Source organism: Xenopus laevis, chromosome 4L (assembly GCF_017654675.1).
Source record: "Xenopus laevis strain J_2021 chromosome 4L, Xenopus_laevis_v10.1, whole genome shotgun sequence".
NCBI lineage: Eukaryota > Metazoa > Chordata > Amphibia > Anura > Pipidae > Xenopus > Xenopus laevis.
In genome coordinates, this window is record NC_054377.1 from 99,940,067 (window position 1) to 99,960,003 (window position 19,937).

At 38.4% G+C, this 19,937-nt stretch overlaps 1 protein-coding gene across 1 annotated transcript in view; it reads left to right on the forward strand.

The window, feature by feature from the left end:
- The window catches only part of bcar3.L (BCAR3, NSP family adaptor protein L homeolog), an 81,141-nt gene that overhangs the window by 13,726 nt on the left and 47,478 nt on the right, over positions 1-19,937 (forward strand). Inside the window, 2 exon segments of the mRNA NM_001091730.1 lie at positions 2,360-2,688; positions 14,664-14,700. Coding sequence (NP_001085199.1) covers positions 2,372-2,688; positions 14,664-14,700 — 354 coding nt within the window. The 5' untranslated portion in view covers positions 2,360-2,371.

Sequence of the window (19,937 nt, forward strand, 5' to 3'; positions counted from 1 at the left end):
CAATCACTTTTAATCATTTGGATGAAATGGAGTCATGCAAGATGGCTGAGCTTGGTCTGATTGGTCTTCTATCTGCTTGTGTGTGTGTCTTTTTTTTTTTTTTCTCCCCACATCATTTCTGCATGTTCCTTTACACAAAGGAGATGAGCTATGTTATTGCTTGCCTTTACTTCCTTCATGTATTTCAATAAATGCAGTCCTTGTGGCTGCGATGAAGATTCTGGTTTTGCCATGTCTATAGACACTCCTGCTAGATAATCGGTATGGAATGGAAGTTTTCACTCCTGTCCATGCAAATATACTGGAGTTCAATATTTTGTAAAAACCGACCCATTTTTTTTTTATGGAAAATACATACACGTTTTACACTTGATGATTTTAGTGTAAATATTGGCAAATATTGCTGTTTGTTTTGTTTCTGTTAATTACATAAAACTTTATGAGAACTCTTAGGTGGGCTTTACAAGCATCATGTTAGTGCGACTGATTTATAAGTAGGTGTTGGCCAAGAGATAGGATTTTGTTCATAAAACTGAGGAGCTTCTACACTGTAATGATGTAATTGAAGAGTCTTTTATATATGTCCTCATGACTTTGGTAGGTTTAATGTCTTTTTATAGCTGTTATTTGGTAAAGCTGTAAAAAGGGGAGTTTATCTCTCCCTGGGGCATATCTGGGCCTTTTATAATGGACAATAACAGCCTGGTGTTCTGACAATATTCCCTGGTGTATAAATATACTTAAACAGGAAGAGATAAGTTCCCGGCAACAACCTTCATTAAATGAGTATATGAAAAGGCAAACAAAGTCTAAATGATACCTCACCAGGCACACACTCTAAATACCTCGTCACCTATCAAATCCAGATTCTAAATATTTACACAGAGCAGTCTGGTGAGCTTGATGTTCCCTCACTCCTGTCACTAACAAAGATGAGTTGGACGTGCTGAAATCAGTATGAATATCTATCACACATTTACCTTTGGTCTCTTGACTGTTCTAGTTTCTTAAAGTTTATATTGTGAATTGTTAAAGGCGTTCTTACATGGCCACATTGCACAAATCTTTAGCATTCTTTATAATATGAAATTGCAGTTGACTTATTTTCATCATCACCTCTTTTAATATACTATACAGTTGTCTGTTTATGTGCTGAGTGATTGATTGCATACATACAGGCAGATAACTTGGCTCCTGATTTATTGTGTATGAATGTATAATAGTAAATTTAAATATACACGTCACTGGAGCAGTGACTGATTATAATTGATGAACAATAAAGTGCTGCCTAAGCTGCCATACTTTGAAAGATCCATTCATTTCGCAAGGTTGCCAAACAAGCAGGTGTCATTATGCTTACCGTGAGGTGGGCGTTATCAGTCTGATCTGATGGTTAGCCTCGGGGCAGTTATTGCGTCTGAACAATTTTCACCCAGATATCAGTTTGGCAGGCCTGTATAACTACTCAATATATAGGCATATAAACTGCCAACTTGAACAGAAGGACCTAAATCGGCTGCAAAATCTGCCTGTGTATAGTAAGACATAATTATATTAATGTCAGAATGGGACAGCCAGCATTATTATTATTATTATTATTATTATTATTATTATTATTATTATTATCAAAGTACTTGTTTGAGCTGCACCATGGTTAAATACCAGCCAGGTAGCAACCCTGCTTACAGTATATTCTCATTATCTCATTTTCTTTTTGTTTGTGTTTTTTTTAAATAATTGTCATCTCCCATGTAATAAAAATAGTTAGCTAAAGAGTTCATGTGCATGCAAACATAAATTTAGAATGCAGCATTCAGAACACATTCTTTCAACACTTGCCTTTCAGAAGCCTAATAACCAGAATAGGACACATAGGGTCCACTAAGTTAAATAGTTAAAAAAAAAAGTTGTATTTTTTTTAATATTTGAATTATTGCCATTGTTTAACAGATAAAGTCTGAATTTGATGTGATCACATACTGCTGGGTTTAGTACAATGGAATTTGTGTCTAGTGTCTTCAGTACATATTTCTGAAGTTCAGTGCATGGCATTTTGACCTTGAGTCAGAACGCAGAACATTCTTAGTGCCAGGATGATAGAGGATTCATGCAATTAGAAGGAAAGCAGAATTGTGTTAGGTTAGGTTTGGCGGAAATGGAAATTGGCCAAATTAATTTCAGTGCATAGAGACTGTGAACAAAGACACTTTGAATTCAGATTAAAAGAATAGAATCCATAGTTTATCTGAATGCGATTTCCTTCATTAGATTGTCAGCATTTAGAGGGGCTCTCGAAAACTAAATACCTTTTGACACTTTGCAATGCAGTGACCAATGTGTGTGTTTTTCTTTTTTCCAGAACTGAAGAATAATGGCTGCTGGGAAGTTTGCCAGTTACCATAGAAATGTGCAAATGAACCACCAGTTCCCACTGGTATCATCAATGGACCTTTTGGGCAGCAAATCTGCTCTTGGCGAGAGGCGATCAGATGCATTTAAAAATGTATGCATCCACGGGACTCTTCCACGGAAGAAGAAAGAAAGGGTTCCTATCAGATCCTCTGACATGTTCTGCCATATGGGGACATTACCCCACACTAAATCACACAGACTGCCTAACCCTTTAATGCAGGATATTAAAGAGGACTATCCATTTCAGGAGAGGAGAACAGGAATATTCAATATGAGGTAACATGGCCAACATTTTAATTTTTACTTGCATTTGTGTCATAAGCTACCAGCTGTAAAGACTTTCCAAAGAAAGAAAAATCATTCCATCCATTGCTATAGCAAGAAGGCTTTTTTGATGTACATTCATGGTTTGCTTATCACTTATTGAAGTTGCTGTTAAATGTTCATCTCAATGCTAAGGTTACCAAATCCTTTTGATCACTTCAAATAATTGCAGATTGTTAAGCTGCCCTGATTGGAAAGTGATTCCAATTCCAGTGGTGTCCCTGATTCTATTGTGTTGTAGTTGTTGCATACATGAATGACTCCCTCTCTGTGTTTTATATTCCAAGAGTTCCTCGTTTCAACATGTATCATTGCTGTGGTATAGACCACTCTGGTGTTCTTTTGGGCCTTTACACATTCAATTTTCTTTATAGTTTCTGGTCTTTTGTTGTCCCCATAAATATTATCCATTCCAGGGATGAGGTGTGGTTCATCAGTAGTCCATGAATGTAATTTTTTTTTTTTTTTTAGTGTTGGCAGTTTGTGTATTCACGAAAAGGTTCTGTGTGCAGAAGTCTGAACAATTTTAAGAGGGTTCCAAAATGTGCATTGCTTCAGCACCGTGGTAGCTGAACGCAAAATATGAGCGTTCATGAAATAATCATCTAGTTACATTGTGTTTGATAGTCTGACATCATAGAAGTATAACTAAAAGCATGTGAGAATGGGAACAGCTTGGCTCGGCTTTTACAGCAGATAGCTCTCTGTACGGAGTGCACAGGGTCCTCAAACTAAAAGGATCACTAATGTCCACCTTGGATGATACGTTTTCTCTGGGAGATAGGACAGGGTTGTATGGTGAAGTTGTAGTTAAGTCACCAAAGGAAAAGGGTTAGAAACAAATTTTATTAAGGAGAGAAGTGGCAGTTAAAAATAGTTCTGTTTCTATGGCTTTTAGAATTAAACAAACATTTAAAAATTAAATTTCATCTCTTCATCAGGCATTATAAATTTAGGATAATACGTCAGAATTTTTTCACAGCACGTTCCTTTTGTAAAGAAAAAAAAAATTAGCAGTCCTTTTGGGCTGTGGCCGACAGGGAGATACAGTATGTCGCCCGCAATTGTTTATGTACGACTGCAGGCAACAAATCTCCCGAAAATGCATCTCTATTGAAAACTGAAATGGCTGGTGGAAAAACCGACATACCGCCTCCAGAGGTAACTTGGTGTGACTTCAGAAGAACTTCAGTTATTTCCAATGGAGAGACATTTTCGGGAGATTTGTCACCTGTGATAATATATGCATGACTGCAGGCTGCAGATCTCCCTGTCAGCCATTGCCCTAAAGGACTGCTAAATTGTGGGAAAATTCTGATATACCATCCTAAATATATTATGCCTGATGAAGAGATGTTATTTAATGTTTAAATGCTTGTTTAATTATAAAATCCATTGAAACATAACTGTTTCCCCTTAAAGTGCCACACAAGATTTAATACCCCCGTCTCCCCATCCACCACCACCCTTATAGTCATTCTGATAACACTAGAGTCATGTTTCCATGCATAAGTAGTAGAAAGAGAAGAGCAATTAAAATGGATGCCATGAATCTGAACTCATACCCTTCAGGGGTTTGCTGGGGGTAAGTAATTCATTTCAGCTGGAGTTGCCTGAATTTTGTATTGCTGTTCCAGATCATCTAATTCAACAACATTCTAGGTGGCCAGGAATTTTAGCTGTATGCCAATTTAGCTTTTAGTAAACGAATGTATTCACTGTTAAGTGATGTGTACATTATCCTTGTTTAATTGTCCTAAGGCAAGAAGTTGTTTTGTAGAGTGAAAATCCACCCCAGTGAGGCTTTAGTGCCATTCATCAAAAGGCCCCCTATTGACTTTTCATTAAAGGATATAACTTCCCATTCGCTCATTCCTTGGCCGTCGTGATTAGCAAAATAAAGTGGGTACACGAGTAGCTATTTATGCTAACTGCACCAGAAAATTTCAATAAAATGATATGTGGTGCATTTGCTTGTTATATACAATTGCATGCATAAAGTTTGTCCTTCTAGTAGACAGAATATCTTTTAAATGTAAAAGTGTTAAACTGTTTGTCTGTTTCTCTTCCAGTTGCACGTAATAGGATTTCTGATACCATTTGATTCAGTGTTTTTATTAATATATTATTTGAGATTCAAGGACAAATTGGTCATGTGTAATTTATTACATTTAAATTAAATCTTAGTTTGACATAGAGTGATATTCTGAGATAATTTGCAATTGGTCTTCATTTTAAATTCAAGTGGTTTTTCAGTTAATTTTCTGTTCAGCAGTTCTTCAGTTTAGTTTTTCAGGAGCTATCTGGTTGATAGGGTCTTATTTACACTAGCACCAGGCAGTGGCTTGAATGGAATACTGGAAGATGAGTAGGTAAGACACTGAATAGAATGTTAAGCAAGAATAACATTAAAATTGTTACCTCACAGCATGGCTGTCAAAATCAGAGACCCCCATTTTAAACCTTTAAAAAATCAGAAGAAAACAAATAATGCTATAAATGATGAAGACCTATTGCAAAGTTTCTAGGAAAAGGGCCTCCTTTAACAAAAAAAGTTAACTTCAAGTTAAACTACCCCTTTAAGATTTTGCACGTTAGTTTGAGATCATATGCCTGTTTCTGTGTATTTCCAAAGACTAAAATTTATTTTCCAAATCATGTAAATTTACTTTTTGTTTGTTTGATGTTTTCCTAAAATCCTAGGTAAATATTTTTGTAATTGTACACAGTCTTGTTCACAATTAAGTTGTGTTTTTCCTGAGAAATTCGAGATTTCAACGGTAGTTTCTAAATTTTGCGAGATTGTTTTATGCCCCGAAGCTGGAAAGAGCTTGAATCCACAAATACTCCAGCTAAAACCTGTCAATCATGTAGAAATCAATGGCAGAGGTCCCTTGACCCATTTGAAGATGTTTGTAGCGTTCATTATGTTTGTTTGTTTTTTTTTGTTTTTTTTTTAAATTCTTTCATGGTTTTAACTCAAACTCCATAAATTTGAGTTATTCGAGTTTTTGCCTCAATTGCAATGATTAGACAAAACCTTTGATAAATAACACCCTAAGAAATGATAGTGAACCTCTTTTAAGTATGTACAATTGTAAGGACTCTGGCATATGGATCATATTGTTAAATAATACAAAGTATTGGTCATCAGCACATTTTTGGACAGTAGTCACAAGACGAGGGGCCCTGGAAAATGACCCACAACAATTCCTGGTCCCTTGTGCCATAACAGTTGGGGGTAATTTATCAAAGATCGAGTTGTTTTTCTAGGGTGGTTTCAATAAGGCTAGGGCCACACGGGAAGATTCAGGGAGATTGGTCGCCTGGCGACTAATATTCCGACTAAAACCTGTCGGTAATGTAAAAGTCAATGGCAAAGGTCCCTTGATTAATTTTCGGTGGTTTGTTCTCCAAAAACCACATCAGTTTTTGTCATTAGAGTTTATTTTCACCGATAACTCCATCAATTTCAAACTTAACTTAATTGGCTTTTGGCAGAGAGCCCAGAATATGTCAGGTGCACTTAGATACTTTTTAAACAGTTTAAGGTAAGCAAAGAGGCAATTGTAACATTTTAAGATAAGCAGGTCTCTTGGGGAAACTGTGACATGCCGCTTCAAGGGCAATCCACATTCATTAGCAAAACTGTAATAACATATAAAACAACAGAAATGTGTTCAAACTTCCATAACCTGCCAAATTTTGTAAATTGAACATAGCCCACTAGTTTCACTTCTCTTTATAGCGTCTCTGATGCCACAGAGGGGTGGGGCAGGCAGACGTCTATAAACGGATGCTTCGAGAAGCTAAACACATGCTTAGGTCGCAGGCGGGAAGGTCGGCAGGAAAAGTTCGGCCTGAATTCTTTGTGCGTCAGCCGTACGTCACTAGTGCATATGTATTTGAGGGAATTTTTTCGTACATCTTGCAGAAGCTGGAAGTGTGGCAGTAGGCTCAAACCTGAATTGCTGAGTTGGCTCAAAAACTGAAATAATGTTTTTTTATTCAAAAAGGCATGCTGTTCTCAGCCTGAAAACGATAGGTCTGTTAGTTTGACATCAGTGGTAGGAAATGTTTTGGAGGGTAATAAGGGATAAGATACTTGGAATACATTGCAAAACACAATACTAAAGGTTTGGGCCATATGATATGGATGCTGTTTTGCTGTAGGTTGATATAGGTTTTTAATCCTTTTCAGGTAGTAATACATATCTCTTCCATAATTCCTTGTAGTCCCCAGTGCTAGTTCATTCATGTTTCTTTATCTGATCCATTGAATTGAAACTGCACAAAAACCTGTGAATATGAATTTCCCCATCCCACTCATTAGTATACTCCTCATAGGTATGCAATGTTTCCTGAAAGGTATGAGTGGGGCCTGAGTCACAAGCTTTAAGCAGATGGAATGCAGAATTTTTAAAGAATTTCATAGATCATAAACATTATCCACAAAGCTGTTGAAATTCACACGAATGTACTACAGATTGTGAAAATAATGAAAGAATTTACCTTCCTGGAAAAGAAGCCCATGAAAGCATAACGGCATATGTACACAAGGAAATCTATGATTGTTACATAGCAGTGTGGACTTGTGATAGTATGAAATAAACCTCTGTTAAAATTCCAGATCTTTAAGTAAGCGTTTATCGCACTTGTGCTGCTCTTCACTGTACTCACTGAAAGTACCCTCAAGACACATAGAAAATGATTGCTTCAAAGTGGTCCTCACCACTCATAGAAGTGCTGCTACTGAAGCTGACCCACAAGCTTGTAGTTGCCATATGCTTAGCTAAACTTGCTATTTTTCTCTTACAGAATTAATGGTGGGATACGGCAGAGCTCATTCGATCACATTGGAATGAAGTAATGCCCTGCAGACCCCTATATTTAAACATTCGTATCCCATCCGTTTGCATTACTGTGTCCTCACCCAAAAATTGGAGAATCCATAGATATCTGGAATACTGATGAGGAAAAAAAAGTCATTCCTTTCAGGGTAGCAACTGTCACAGCTGTTTGTGTGTGTGTATCACTTGCTTACAGAATGAGAGAATGCAGAGATATGGGTGTGTAGCAGTGACTGCTGGGAAGTCTCACAAGCACACAGAAACAAATGCAGATTCTTTTGTACAGCTGGGAGGCATGGCACCCACTAAGTTAAGCATTTGGATCTGCAAGAGAATAAAATTTCCTTTGTCCCATTGTCCAATATTTGTTGCATAATAAAAAAAAAAAATGAACCAGAGCAGCCTTCCATATTCTAAATATACATTGTTTTGTTTAACTTTGTAGATTAATAACCAGAACCATTTACTAGACCTTGCTGGTCTGGTTTTGTCTTTTGTACTGCTCCAGTGTTTTGACACAAGCTATATCATAGCAGTGTGATACCTTTGCTGTACAAAGAGACACCCATTTGGTATTGTATCTCATAAATACAATCTTAAATGGGTGTCTGGATAAAGACCAGCACATGAATGAGTCCTGGCTTACCAGGGCCACTATACCCTCAGCAGCAACATGCTGTTACAGTGGAACTCCAGTAAAGTTTTTTGAGCTAGTAATACTCAAAGCTGGATTTATTTATACGTTTTAGCCTCTCTGCCCATACTTTTTTGACTCACTAGTTGTTTGGGGTTGCATACATACACTACATTTGGCTTGGAAGTCTCAGAATGACAGAAGCATGGAACACACTCAGCATGGCAGTAATTTGAGGTGCATCTGTCATCCTGGAGTTGGCACTTCTGTAATGTCAAATACATATTATATATCAGCCCGAGCTTAGCATCCATATGAGCTCTCATATAGTACTAATATCACTTGGCATATCTTCTAAGGCAGTGATCCCCTAACCTAGTGATCCCCAACCAGTAGCTCGTGAGCAACATGTTGCTCTCTAACCCCTTATTTTTGAATTCCAGGCTTGGAGGCAAGTTTTAGTTGCATAAAAACCAAGTGTACTGTCAAACGGAGCCTCAATGTAGGTTGACAATCCACATAGGATCTATGGGGAGCTACCGTATGTGTTGCTCCCCAACTCCTTTTACTTCTGATTGTTGCTCACATGTTCTAAAGGTTGGGGATCCCTGCCCTAACCAGTGGCTCACGAGTAACCTGTTACTCCCCAACCCATTGGATGTTGCTCCCAGTGGCCTCAAAGCAGATTCTTATTTTTGAATTCCTGGCTTGGAGGCACGTTTTGGTTGTATGAAAAAAAGTCCACTTAGGGGCTACCAAATAGCCAATCACAGCACTTATTTGGTTACCCCCCCCTTTTTTTTTGCATTCTTGTGTTGCTCCCCAATGCTTTTTACATTTGAATGTGACTCATGGGTGAAAAAGTCAGATAAGTGAGGTATAGATATATGTGATAACTAAGGTTTTCTTAATTATCACCTGAAATATTCTCTTTTTGAATAAAAAAAGAAAGATAGAGAAAATAAATCTGTAGAAGGAAACTGCTGTGTCATCTCTAAAAATTTGTCTTTGTATTTTTGTCTCTGAGGGTAGTGATTAATCAAGTCTTTACTGTGTTAGAACTTGCTTTTTTTTAGAAGTAACTTCTGTGTTAGTCTTCTGGTGGAGGTGCTTTGTAATAGGCTGGCAATAAACCTGATGCTTTTGTACTCTGCCTAAGAAAAGCACAAAGCTGCATCTGGTGTCTTACATGTGAAAACTATCCTGGGCCACTTCCCTAGAGGTCCCATAGGAAAGCTAAAAGCAGCTAATGCATCAGTCTGTTCTTGCCTTTGTTCTAGATTGACAAAGTGTTAAATCTTTCCTTACAATTTACATTCAGGCACGCATTGCAATTGCTCTGCTGGTTTTTTCTCATCTGATACACTTTTCAGTAAGAATGAGGCTTTCCGTGACTATGTCTAGGCATGAAAAATTTAACCTAACATTCCCATAACAGCGTTATCTATAACCCTCTTGTACATTGATATCAGACTAAAATGTATCTGCACCCACAGCCTTTCCTGGCTGCAGTTTGGGATAAGGTTTGTTGGTCTTGCATCTTGAGTTACTGATGAATAGATTTGCCTAATACAACATGTATGTTTAACAAATACCTGTGTGATTTACTGTGCAGACCCTGTGTTTTCTACTGTATCTTATGACCATTTTCTATGTCTCACTAGAAGCTGAACCAAGGCACAGTCATTTTACCAAGATAGATTACCCTTTGTGTAATTCAGCAGTTCCGCTTCATAAGATCAGGTTGCAAAGGCTGACTTTTTGTCATTGTTCTCACTGAATCATACTTTTGAAGTGTATATCTGTTTATTTAAAATAAATTATTATATTAAATAGAAATGAATAATATTTTAATGAGTCATTAGAAATCAAGAAATGGAAATGTCTGAGAGATGCTCTGCTTAAAAGGTGTTTATAATAAAGTAGAATTATGTTTGACCACTGATGGTAGTGTATCATTACAATGGTGGTACAGGTATGGGACCTGTTATCCGGAATGCTTGGGACCAGGGGCTTTCTGGATAACAGATCTTTCTGTAATTTGGATCTTTATACCTTAAGTCTTCTAGAAAAAAGTGTACATAATACATTTATACATTATATAAACCGAATAGGCTGGATTTTTTTTGCAGAATAGCTCATCTTTTAGATTGTAACCCCTTATATGCAGGGCCCTTTGTACCTCTTCTATTGATTATTGGTTGTTTTTGTATGTCTGTGTTTAATGTATTCTTTTTTAATAATAATCATAATCTTCCTGATGCAGTGGCAGAACTACCAGTGGTGTGGGATGCGATTTCACCTGGCCGACCAGAGCCGCAATAAGCCATATCACAGGCAGCAGGGCAAAGGGAACGTGCTAGCATATAGGGGGCCTTGCAGGGGCCCCAGTTGCAGATCCTGGGCCCATCACTGGCTAGTTACACCACTTTTCTGATGGTTCTCTAAAAATATTTTGCTGTGGTGCCCATTAACTTCTAGTTATGCAGTTGCCATCTAGGTATGCTTCAAAAGGCTGGCAACAGTTCAAAAACTGCTCTTATTGTTAGCCATTGGAAAAGAGGCTAAATGTATTTTTGCAATAGTATACAAAACAAAATACCAATCATTTCAATGGGTTGTAAACCTAAAAATCACATTGTGTTAATAAAAGAAAGTGTCTAATTTTCCAAAATATGTGTACTGCTACTTCTGACTTTGGTACCAATGCATTAGAATCTAGCTGAGTGACCTGTCAAGGAGCATACAACATTATGGGAATGGGAGTCTTGGTTAACCAGGAGAAGATTTCTGCTATGTTGTTTGAAGGCTCAGAACCATCAGTGAAGGAAGGGGCCGACAAATGCTGCTTTCAATTGCAGTTATACAATAGAACCCGGATTTTACAGCTTCACAAACAAACTGCTACAGTCCACTACATGATTATGGAACTTGTCCTGTAGTCCCAGAGATTTCCCAAACAGCACTTAAAGGAACAGTAACACCAAAAAATTTAAGTGTTTTAAAGTAATGAAAATATCATGTACTGTTGCCCTGCACTGGTAATACTGATCTGTTTGCTTCAGAAACACTACTATAGTTCATATAAACAAGCTGCTGGGAAGCAATGGCGGAAATTGAAAAACAGCTGTATGGCACAGGTTAACTAATGGATAACAGATAACACCATTAGACAGACAGAGCTTATCTGCTATCTGATGTGTAACCAGAGTCTTTTTTCCTTTGAATGGCTGCCCCCATTGCTACACAGCAGCTTATTTATATAAACAATAGTAGTGTTTCTTAAGCAAAGTGCAGGGCAACACTGCATTATATTTTCATTACTTTAAAAACACTTATTTTTTGATGTTACTGTTCCTTTAAGCATTTACCCTAAAGTAGCTTTAAGGATGCCCCTTCATTTGATTTAGGTCTCCATAGGTGGCTAGCCTCATAGTGTGGGATTCAGTGCATTATTGACTCATTTTGTAAGGCCTCTGCATCTTTCTGCAGTAACAGTCACACAGACATAAGAAAATATTTGCAGTTAACAAAACAAAATACATTTTATAGACCCTTGCCTTTTAAATTACCATGGAATCACTTTTTATGCTAATTTAGACCGTGTGAGAGCAATTATAAAAGGGAAAATAAACTCTCCTTCTTTGACATGAGCTCATTCATTTGGGCATATATAAAATTAAAAAGGTGCACAATCACCAACTGAACTGACAAAAAATAAGTATCAAATTCAACTTTTTTTGCAAATATCTTTCACAGATTGAAAGGAAACCATGATAGTCTGTCTGTCTGTGCTGCGGAGGGACAGCTCACTAACCCCCAGCCTCAGAGTTCTACAACCCCTCTCTCACCTTGTTCCATTGTGAAGTCCTGGATTCTGGTACTTGAAGTCCCTCTGCTTACCAGAGAATCTGTGCACCACCCACTATGGAAATCAGGGGGAGATCAGGTTCCAGAACAATCAATTCGCAATGGAACAAGATGAGCAATGGGGTTGCATTAGAAGTGAAGGCATGTTTATGCACATTTCTACATAAGCCCAACTGATGAGTTCATGGAAAAACATTTTTCCCTTTAACGTTATGCTGAATTTTCTGTGTACACTCACAGATAGCAATGATTGATTTACAAATCACCCCAAATAATGTCATGTTTTCAGGCCTGGATTTGTTTCGAGACCACAAAGGCCTGGACAGCAAAACTTTAGGGGCAGCATGCTGCTCAGCCGCATTCTATGGAGCGCTGGGCACATGCAGCTCAACCCTGTAAGCAATAGTGATCTGGCACGGGCGTGCATGCATGCGGGGGAGAAGCATACGAGCAAAAACCGTGGCTGCTAGGACTATGCGATCTGGGGGCACCAAACACCGCAAACCATGCCTGAATGTTTTGTGTTCTAACTATTTCTCTTAGTTTATGTAGGACACTACCTATCTAACAACATCAGAGACCTTATAAATCAAGTGTGCTAATGGAGTAAAGGATGTGCTAGTAAACCTGTTCAGCCTAGGGAGACCTCTACAGACCATCATTAGTATTGCAAAATATATAAATAAACTGCTTGCTGCTGTACTTGATTTGACTTAAGTTAAGTATGTTACTGGTGTCCCGGCAAAAACTTTTTAGGGCCCTTGCAGACCATGGTGAAGAGGATTTGATTGACGCACACACACACACACACAGAGAGACACACACACAGAGAGACACACACACAGAGAGACACACACACAGAGAGACACACACACAGAGAGACACACACACACACAGAGACCCACACACAGAGAGACCCACACACAGAGAGACCCACACACAGAGAGACCCACACACAGAGAGACCCACACACAGAGAGACCCACACACAGAGAGACCCACACACAGAGAGACCCACACACAGAGAGACCCACACACAGAGAGACCCACACACAGAGAGACCCACACACAGAGAGACCCCAGCCCACACCAGAGAGACCCACACACAGAGAGACCCACACACAGAGAGACCCACACACAGAGAGACCCACACACAGAGAGACCCACACACAGAGAGACCCACACACAGAGAGACCCACACACAGAGAGACCCACACACAGAGAGACCCACACACAGAGAGACCCACACACAGAGAGACCCACACACAGAGAGACCCACACACAGAGACCCGCGCACACAAACCCCACTGGCTCCCCAGAACATACTAGTTCTGCTTTCTGACACTTTAGAAATTAGCTGTGTAAGTTACAGAATAAATCCTTTACCAGCTTGTCCAAAGTTTATTTTTCTTCACTGCTCTCCATAGACTTGCAAATGTAGCAATGCTAGTGACTAGATTGTAACATTTATGGTTATTTCCCTATGATTGTTCTCTTTTAGTGCTCACACTTCATAAACTAAATTAATATGATAATTTAGCCTTGAAGTAACTCTACAAATATAGTTTTATAAAGAAGTCATTCTATTTGTATATTTTAGTGTTGCCAGGATTAATAAGTACCAATAATTAAAGTCATTCAGACTAATGCCCAGGAGGTAACCCTTCTTGCTGCAAATCAGTAATAAAATCACAAATGGCTTGTCTGGGAGCCCTTAATTGTGATGTGTTAACCTCATTGTCCTTTCATAACCTGATTTCCCCTCTTAATCCTCCCAGTTTGTGTAAAAGGCGCGCTGAGGCAAAGTGTTATGAGAGGAGACCCTAATTAATGTGTTACCGGGACTGTTTTCGAATGCATAGCAATTGAACATGGATTTCTCAGATGTCTAATTATGTGATGTAGATAAAATAGTGAGGGGTCAGTGCACTAGATTAATTGGGAAGATTTAAGGCTTTTATTTAAGTCTTTAGCCTTACATGTTAAGGTCACCGAGGAATCTGAGGTAAATTGCATTAGGAATGCTGCGCAGTCAATTTTATTCCGTCTGAAGTTTTATTGTTGCTGGTGTTCTCCGCCCCTTCGGACTTGAAACCTGGTGCTACAGTCTATTGCTAGATGATTTGTGTGGCCCTGTCCTTATGCTTATGGCACATGGGCACTTGGGTTATGAGGTATTGTCACACAGTTCACTGAACTACATACTGCCTCATCACAAGTTAAAATGTAATGTAAAAAAAAGGTATAATAGTTGCAATTGAGATCTGACTACTTAAAATGGCAGAATGTGACCTGAATTATATACAATTGCAGGAAAGTCTTTGGTGTGCATAAGGCTAGAATGGGGTAAAGTTACCAGCACAAGGCAGTCTTTGTGAAGCAGATTATTATAAGTAAGGTTATTATCGGTGCTGAAGGTTACTTGAAGAAAATGGCCTACTGTTAAAGTCTGTAACTTTCACTGTTACACTTCTCATGGCTTTTCATATTCACTTTTGTTTATATGCAGCTCCAGGCTGCTTGTGTGAGGCAGACAGAATGAACTAACTCTTGTTTTTTTTTTTTCCCCATCAGAGAACACTATCTGGATCCAGCTATGGAATATGTCAAGGTATGTGAATTTGGAAGCATCTACAGAATTATCATAATCTACCTAAAAACATTCCTGTAGATAGGGCGGGGATGGGAGCATAAGAATGAAGAGGTAGAATGGGAATAGCACCTAGTTAAGCATATATTGTATACATGTGAGTGGGTAATGACTGTAGAGTGGGTAGCAAATAATGTAAAATAACTGAGTTCATTTTAGTCTAAACTCATTTACTCTGTACCCTACTTCTTGGCATAGCACAACAGATTGACTACAAGTGACAAAATCTGATGCAAATGGCAAATTCTAAAATTGCCATGGAAATTGTTATTCTTACGCTCCAACCAAAGTATCACCAATATCTCCTACATTTTTAGAAATTGCAAATATTCTGTTCCAATAGATTTTTTTTGTTTAGTATGGCATGCCTACATCTTATTACATGCTTACACCTAATGTGTAAGCATGAAATTGCCCAAAGACAAGCTCGTATCTCCCAACTGTCCTGTTTTTTGCGGGACAGTTCTGACTTTAAGTGGGAGTTGTAGTTTATTCATGGTGGCCATGAATATAGATCTGTGGGCAATATGCGGTGCAATAGTTAGCATTTTTAGGTTTAGCACTGCTGCCTCCCAGTCAGGGCAATTTCTGCAATGAGTTTATATATTCCTTCAGTGCTTGCATGGGTTTCTTTCTGAAACCCACATACTCTAAACAAATCTGGTTATACCATAAAAATCTGGTTATAACTATTAAATAGTGCACATGAATGTGATAGGCACAGGGACTGATGTGAATTATACAGATCTGTGTAAAGAGCTGCAGAAGATGTTAGAAATATATAAGTAAAAGATGATAATTATAACATCTGGAGGGCTGAAGGTTAGTTATCCTGTGCATTGTCTTAGCACTCCAAAGAGTAAAAATGAGGGCATTTTATATTCTTACTGCTGATTGACCGAGTGCAAGTTGTATTTGAGTAACAGGTGGGAAAGGGCATATTGTAGGTTTATATAAAAGCCTCTAGATGTTGCAATAAACCTGGCAAAAGCACAGCAAATTGTTATAGTCAGGTGTCACATTTTTACAGATATATCTGTTTCCCTGGGCAATTGGCACACTATCTGCGTATCTGAAACATAACACCGGTAATTCTTAAAAATGCACATATGATCACTAGACTTGCTAAGCACAGGTATCAGGTTAATGGGGGTCTCCACCCAAGAACTGTTTTATGCATAATAAAAATAATTAATTCTTAGCAACTTTTTAAATATGATTGCAATTGAAAGCAGTATTTTTTTATTGAAAGCAGTATTTTTTTATCAATTTTTGTTCTCTGTTTCTATCTCTTGAAACAATGTAGCAGAAGTTAACTCTCCAGAGCTCCTCCAGAAGAGCAGAGAACATACACAGACAGACAGACAATGCTTACAAAACCAATACATTTACAGATAATTTTAAAACTATGGAAATGTTTATTGTATAGTACAATGTTGCCTTACCTTATGGAAAAGGGTATGGTGCGCATTCGGAGCTGCATGGAGCCCATATGCTCACAGAGCTGCACAGAGCTGTCCGGCGCCCCAAATTGTTTTTTATTTTAGGACCAGGAGATCAGGAGAGGGGGTCTGACCTGGTGGGCCTGTTTTTTTCCCGGTGTCCCGCTGGGCCAGTCCCACCCTGTGGAGGACCCCTTTGAAATATTTATGTAGCACAGATATGGCATTAAGAATTACTTCATGATTTTCTTAATTGCCATAATATCAGTGGCCCAAATCACTGTTATATTGTATTTTTCAAAGGGCATTATGGAGAAGGTATTAAAATAGTAAGGTTTACTTAATTTGTTTCTCTGAAAGGGGTGGTTTAGTGACTTTTGGTATGTTATAGAATGGTCAGTTATAGGCAACTTATTTATTTTTTATAGTTTTATAGTTATTTGCCTTTTTCTTCTGACTCTTTGCAGCTTTCAAATGGGCGTCGCTGACCCTTCTATAAAAAAAATACTCTGTAAGGCTACAAATGTATTGTTATTGCTAATTTTTATTACTTGTCTTTCTAAGCAGGCCTCTCCTATTCATATTCCAGTCTCTTATTCAAATCAGTGCATGGTTGCTAGGGTAATTTGGGCCATAACTACCAGATTACTTAAAATGCACATTGAAGAGCTGCTGAATAAAAAGCTAAATAACTCAAAAACCTTAAATAATAATAAATAAAAACCAATTGCAAATTGTCTCAGAATATCACTCTCTGCATTATACTAAAAGTTATCTCAAAACAACTCCTTTAATGCCGTAAACACATAAGGAGAGAGTTTCTTGCAAAGCTGTTGTTGATTTACAGGTATGGGACCTGTTATCCAGAATGCTTGGGATCTGGGCTATTCGGGATAATTTGGATCTCCATACCTTGTCTACTTAAAAAAAAAAAAATAAACGGAATAGGATTGTTTTGCCTCCAATAAGGATTAATTATATCTTAGTTGGGATTAAGTATAATGTACAGTTTTATTATTTATTATTATTATTATTATTATTACAGAGATGAAGCAAATCAGTTTTTATAAATTTTAGTTATTTTATTATAAAGGAGTCTATTGGAGATGGCCTTCTCGTAATTCAGAGCTTTCTGGAAAACAGGTTTCCAGATAACGAATCCCATACCTGTATTAACAAAATTAAAATATCCTATAATTTTTAACATAAAGTCTATTAATAGCATATCAATACATTTGTCAGGTGATAATTGTGTCTCTCTGTTCTGCACATTTAGGGGACCACCAGTCATAGCAGTAGTCTAGACAGAATAGGACAAAAAATGCACAAGCTTTTGAGAATTTGTATAAGAGAGAAGGGGTGGAACTTACCAATAATACGCTGCAAAATGCAACAAATTTTGATTGTTTACTGTATGTGATGAAGGAAGAAGGAAAGGGTGGATTTGATGTTTGCTGTAGTAATGGTAAAGGGTAGAGAAAGGTAAGGTTTTAGTAGAAAGATAACCAGTTAGTTTGTTTTGAGGTTCACTTTCCAATGGCATAGATGACTGTAACTGGGACAGTAGTATTTCCACCAGTCTACAAACAGCTCCTCATGCTGTGCTGGACGTTGGCAACTGTTTGACTATTGGAATTTATTGTTCCATCAAATGATTATCACTACATCTTTTCCTTCCCAAAGACCATAGTCTGCATATGAAAAGTAGAAAACCCTTTTGTTTATGTTTAGGTCTCTTGCACCAACATGATTACAGATTCACCCTCAGAGTACCAGGTTTGCAGGTTTTGTGTTTCATTTATGTGTGGCATGTAGCAAACAGGATCAGAGTCGCACCTCTTTTAATTATAGCTGCTTCAGTGTTGTGGCAAGCCAGTGAGTGTAACACCCCAGGGCACATGAGAGCACAGACACCAGGTCAGATCTGTGAAGAATTGCCTTGACACTGTGCAATCTGGCTTTGGCCCAGAAAATAGCTGTAAGACCCCCTTTTGTCTGCAGCTTGGGACGCTTCCTCTGTGATGGCTCTCTTACAATTCTCCTTTATCCAAGAAGTAAAAACAGTCCCGCAGCTCTGAATCAGTCTGCTAGCAGGCCGTGAAAGAGATTTGGAGAAACAATGGCATGTTGTACCCTGCTGGAGATTAGCACTGGCTATATGGAGCGGATAATGGATGTATTAGCAGAGCTGTACGTTTTGCCTGAATGTGCACATCCCCAGAACCAGCTTCATCCCCCCTCATGAGACAGACAATCACATGGGCACTGTACTGCTGAGCTTTTCACCTGCCAGCTTAATGTACATAATGAAAGAGCACTCTGAACCAAAATGAGAGAGGAAAATAGCATGCCACGGTAAATTTGGTTGCCAAATGTGTATGGGCAGTAGCACATAGCAACCAATCAATGTTTAACTGTTTTCAGCCAGCTGCAGGTAGAGCAAATAAAAGCTAAACTGTGGTTGTTAATAAAAAAAATACTGTCTATAGCAGATGCTCAAACTTTCAGGTGGGTATTGCTTCTGAGAACATGGAAGTAGGTATTTGAGTGACCCACCTGACAGTGCTAGTTTTTGTCATACAAAGAGTGACTACTGCTACACAGAAGCAAATATTGCATCAAAATTATCTATGCTGTCATTTTCTCAGGCTTCTTGTAGCCAGCATTATGGGACTTTTGGGTTATGATATAAATGTAAATGAGCCTTTAAGATAAGGGGAAACTTATTATCCTAAAAGGAACAGTAACACTAAAAAATGAAAGTCTATTAAGGTAATGAAAATGTAATGTATCGACGGATGTTTGCTTAAGTATCTTAAATTACTGTCTGCGTCAGACTGGGGGGGACCTGCAGCCTCAGGGGCTCTCTCTCGCCAACACACCTTACATCCTGCACGCGCACCTTATTCCGACGCGTCAGCACAACTGGGATCAGGGAGGGAGGTAAGGAGAGGCAGTGCAGGGAGCGGTTCTGTGCCAGCAAGAATACGAATTGCCAGCGGGGTGGCATGCAAAACGCTTCGTATTTCCGAAGTTGCCCAAGTTTCCTCGAAAGGCAACTTTGGAAAATCCGAAGTGATTTGTATGCCATCCCGCCGACGATTCGTATTCTTGCCAACAGGAAAGCATTTTGGGAAGATTAGTCAACCCAAGAAGATTTGTTGCTGGGCAACTAATCTCCCCCGAATCTTCACGTGTGCCACCACCCTTAATGTAAGACCTGTGAGCTTTATTATTTGTGTAGTATTACTTTATTGGTTAGGTCTCTCTAAACTTTCCAGCTCTGTTTTTTTTTTATATTAAGATATGTTCAGGTATATTCAGATACAAATCTGTTTTGACTGGCCAGGATAATTCTTGGATATAATAAGACACTCCTTAACTAATGTGTGCAAGTTTTAGTGTAGTTTTAGTACTATAATTGTTGGCTATTTAATTAAAGGATAATAATTCCATAAACGCTGTGTAGGGGTTTCTCCCACTGTTGGTTTAGAGCAGGATTACTCTGAAATGTCCAGAAGGTGGCAGCAGAGGGAAAATTCTTTATCCTGTCTTTAGTAATCTTTGGTCAATGTGCAGTTTGAATATACACATGTCTTTAGGACACCCTAACATGGTAATGACAGAATCTTGGCACCACATACCAGATACTGGATGCATGATTGCCTGGCTTATATACCAGTCTCTCTCATTTTCACAGATCACTGCTCTTTAATCTTTATCATGACACTCTTGATGGCCTTCAAATTAAACATC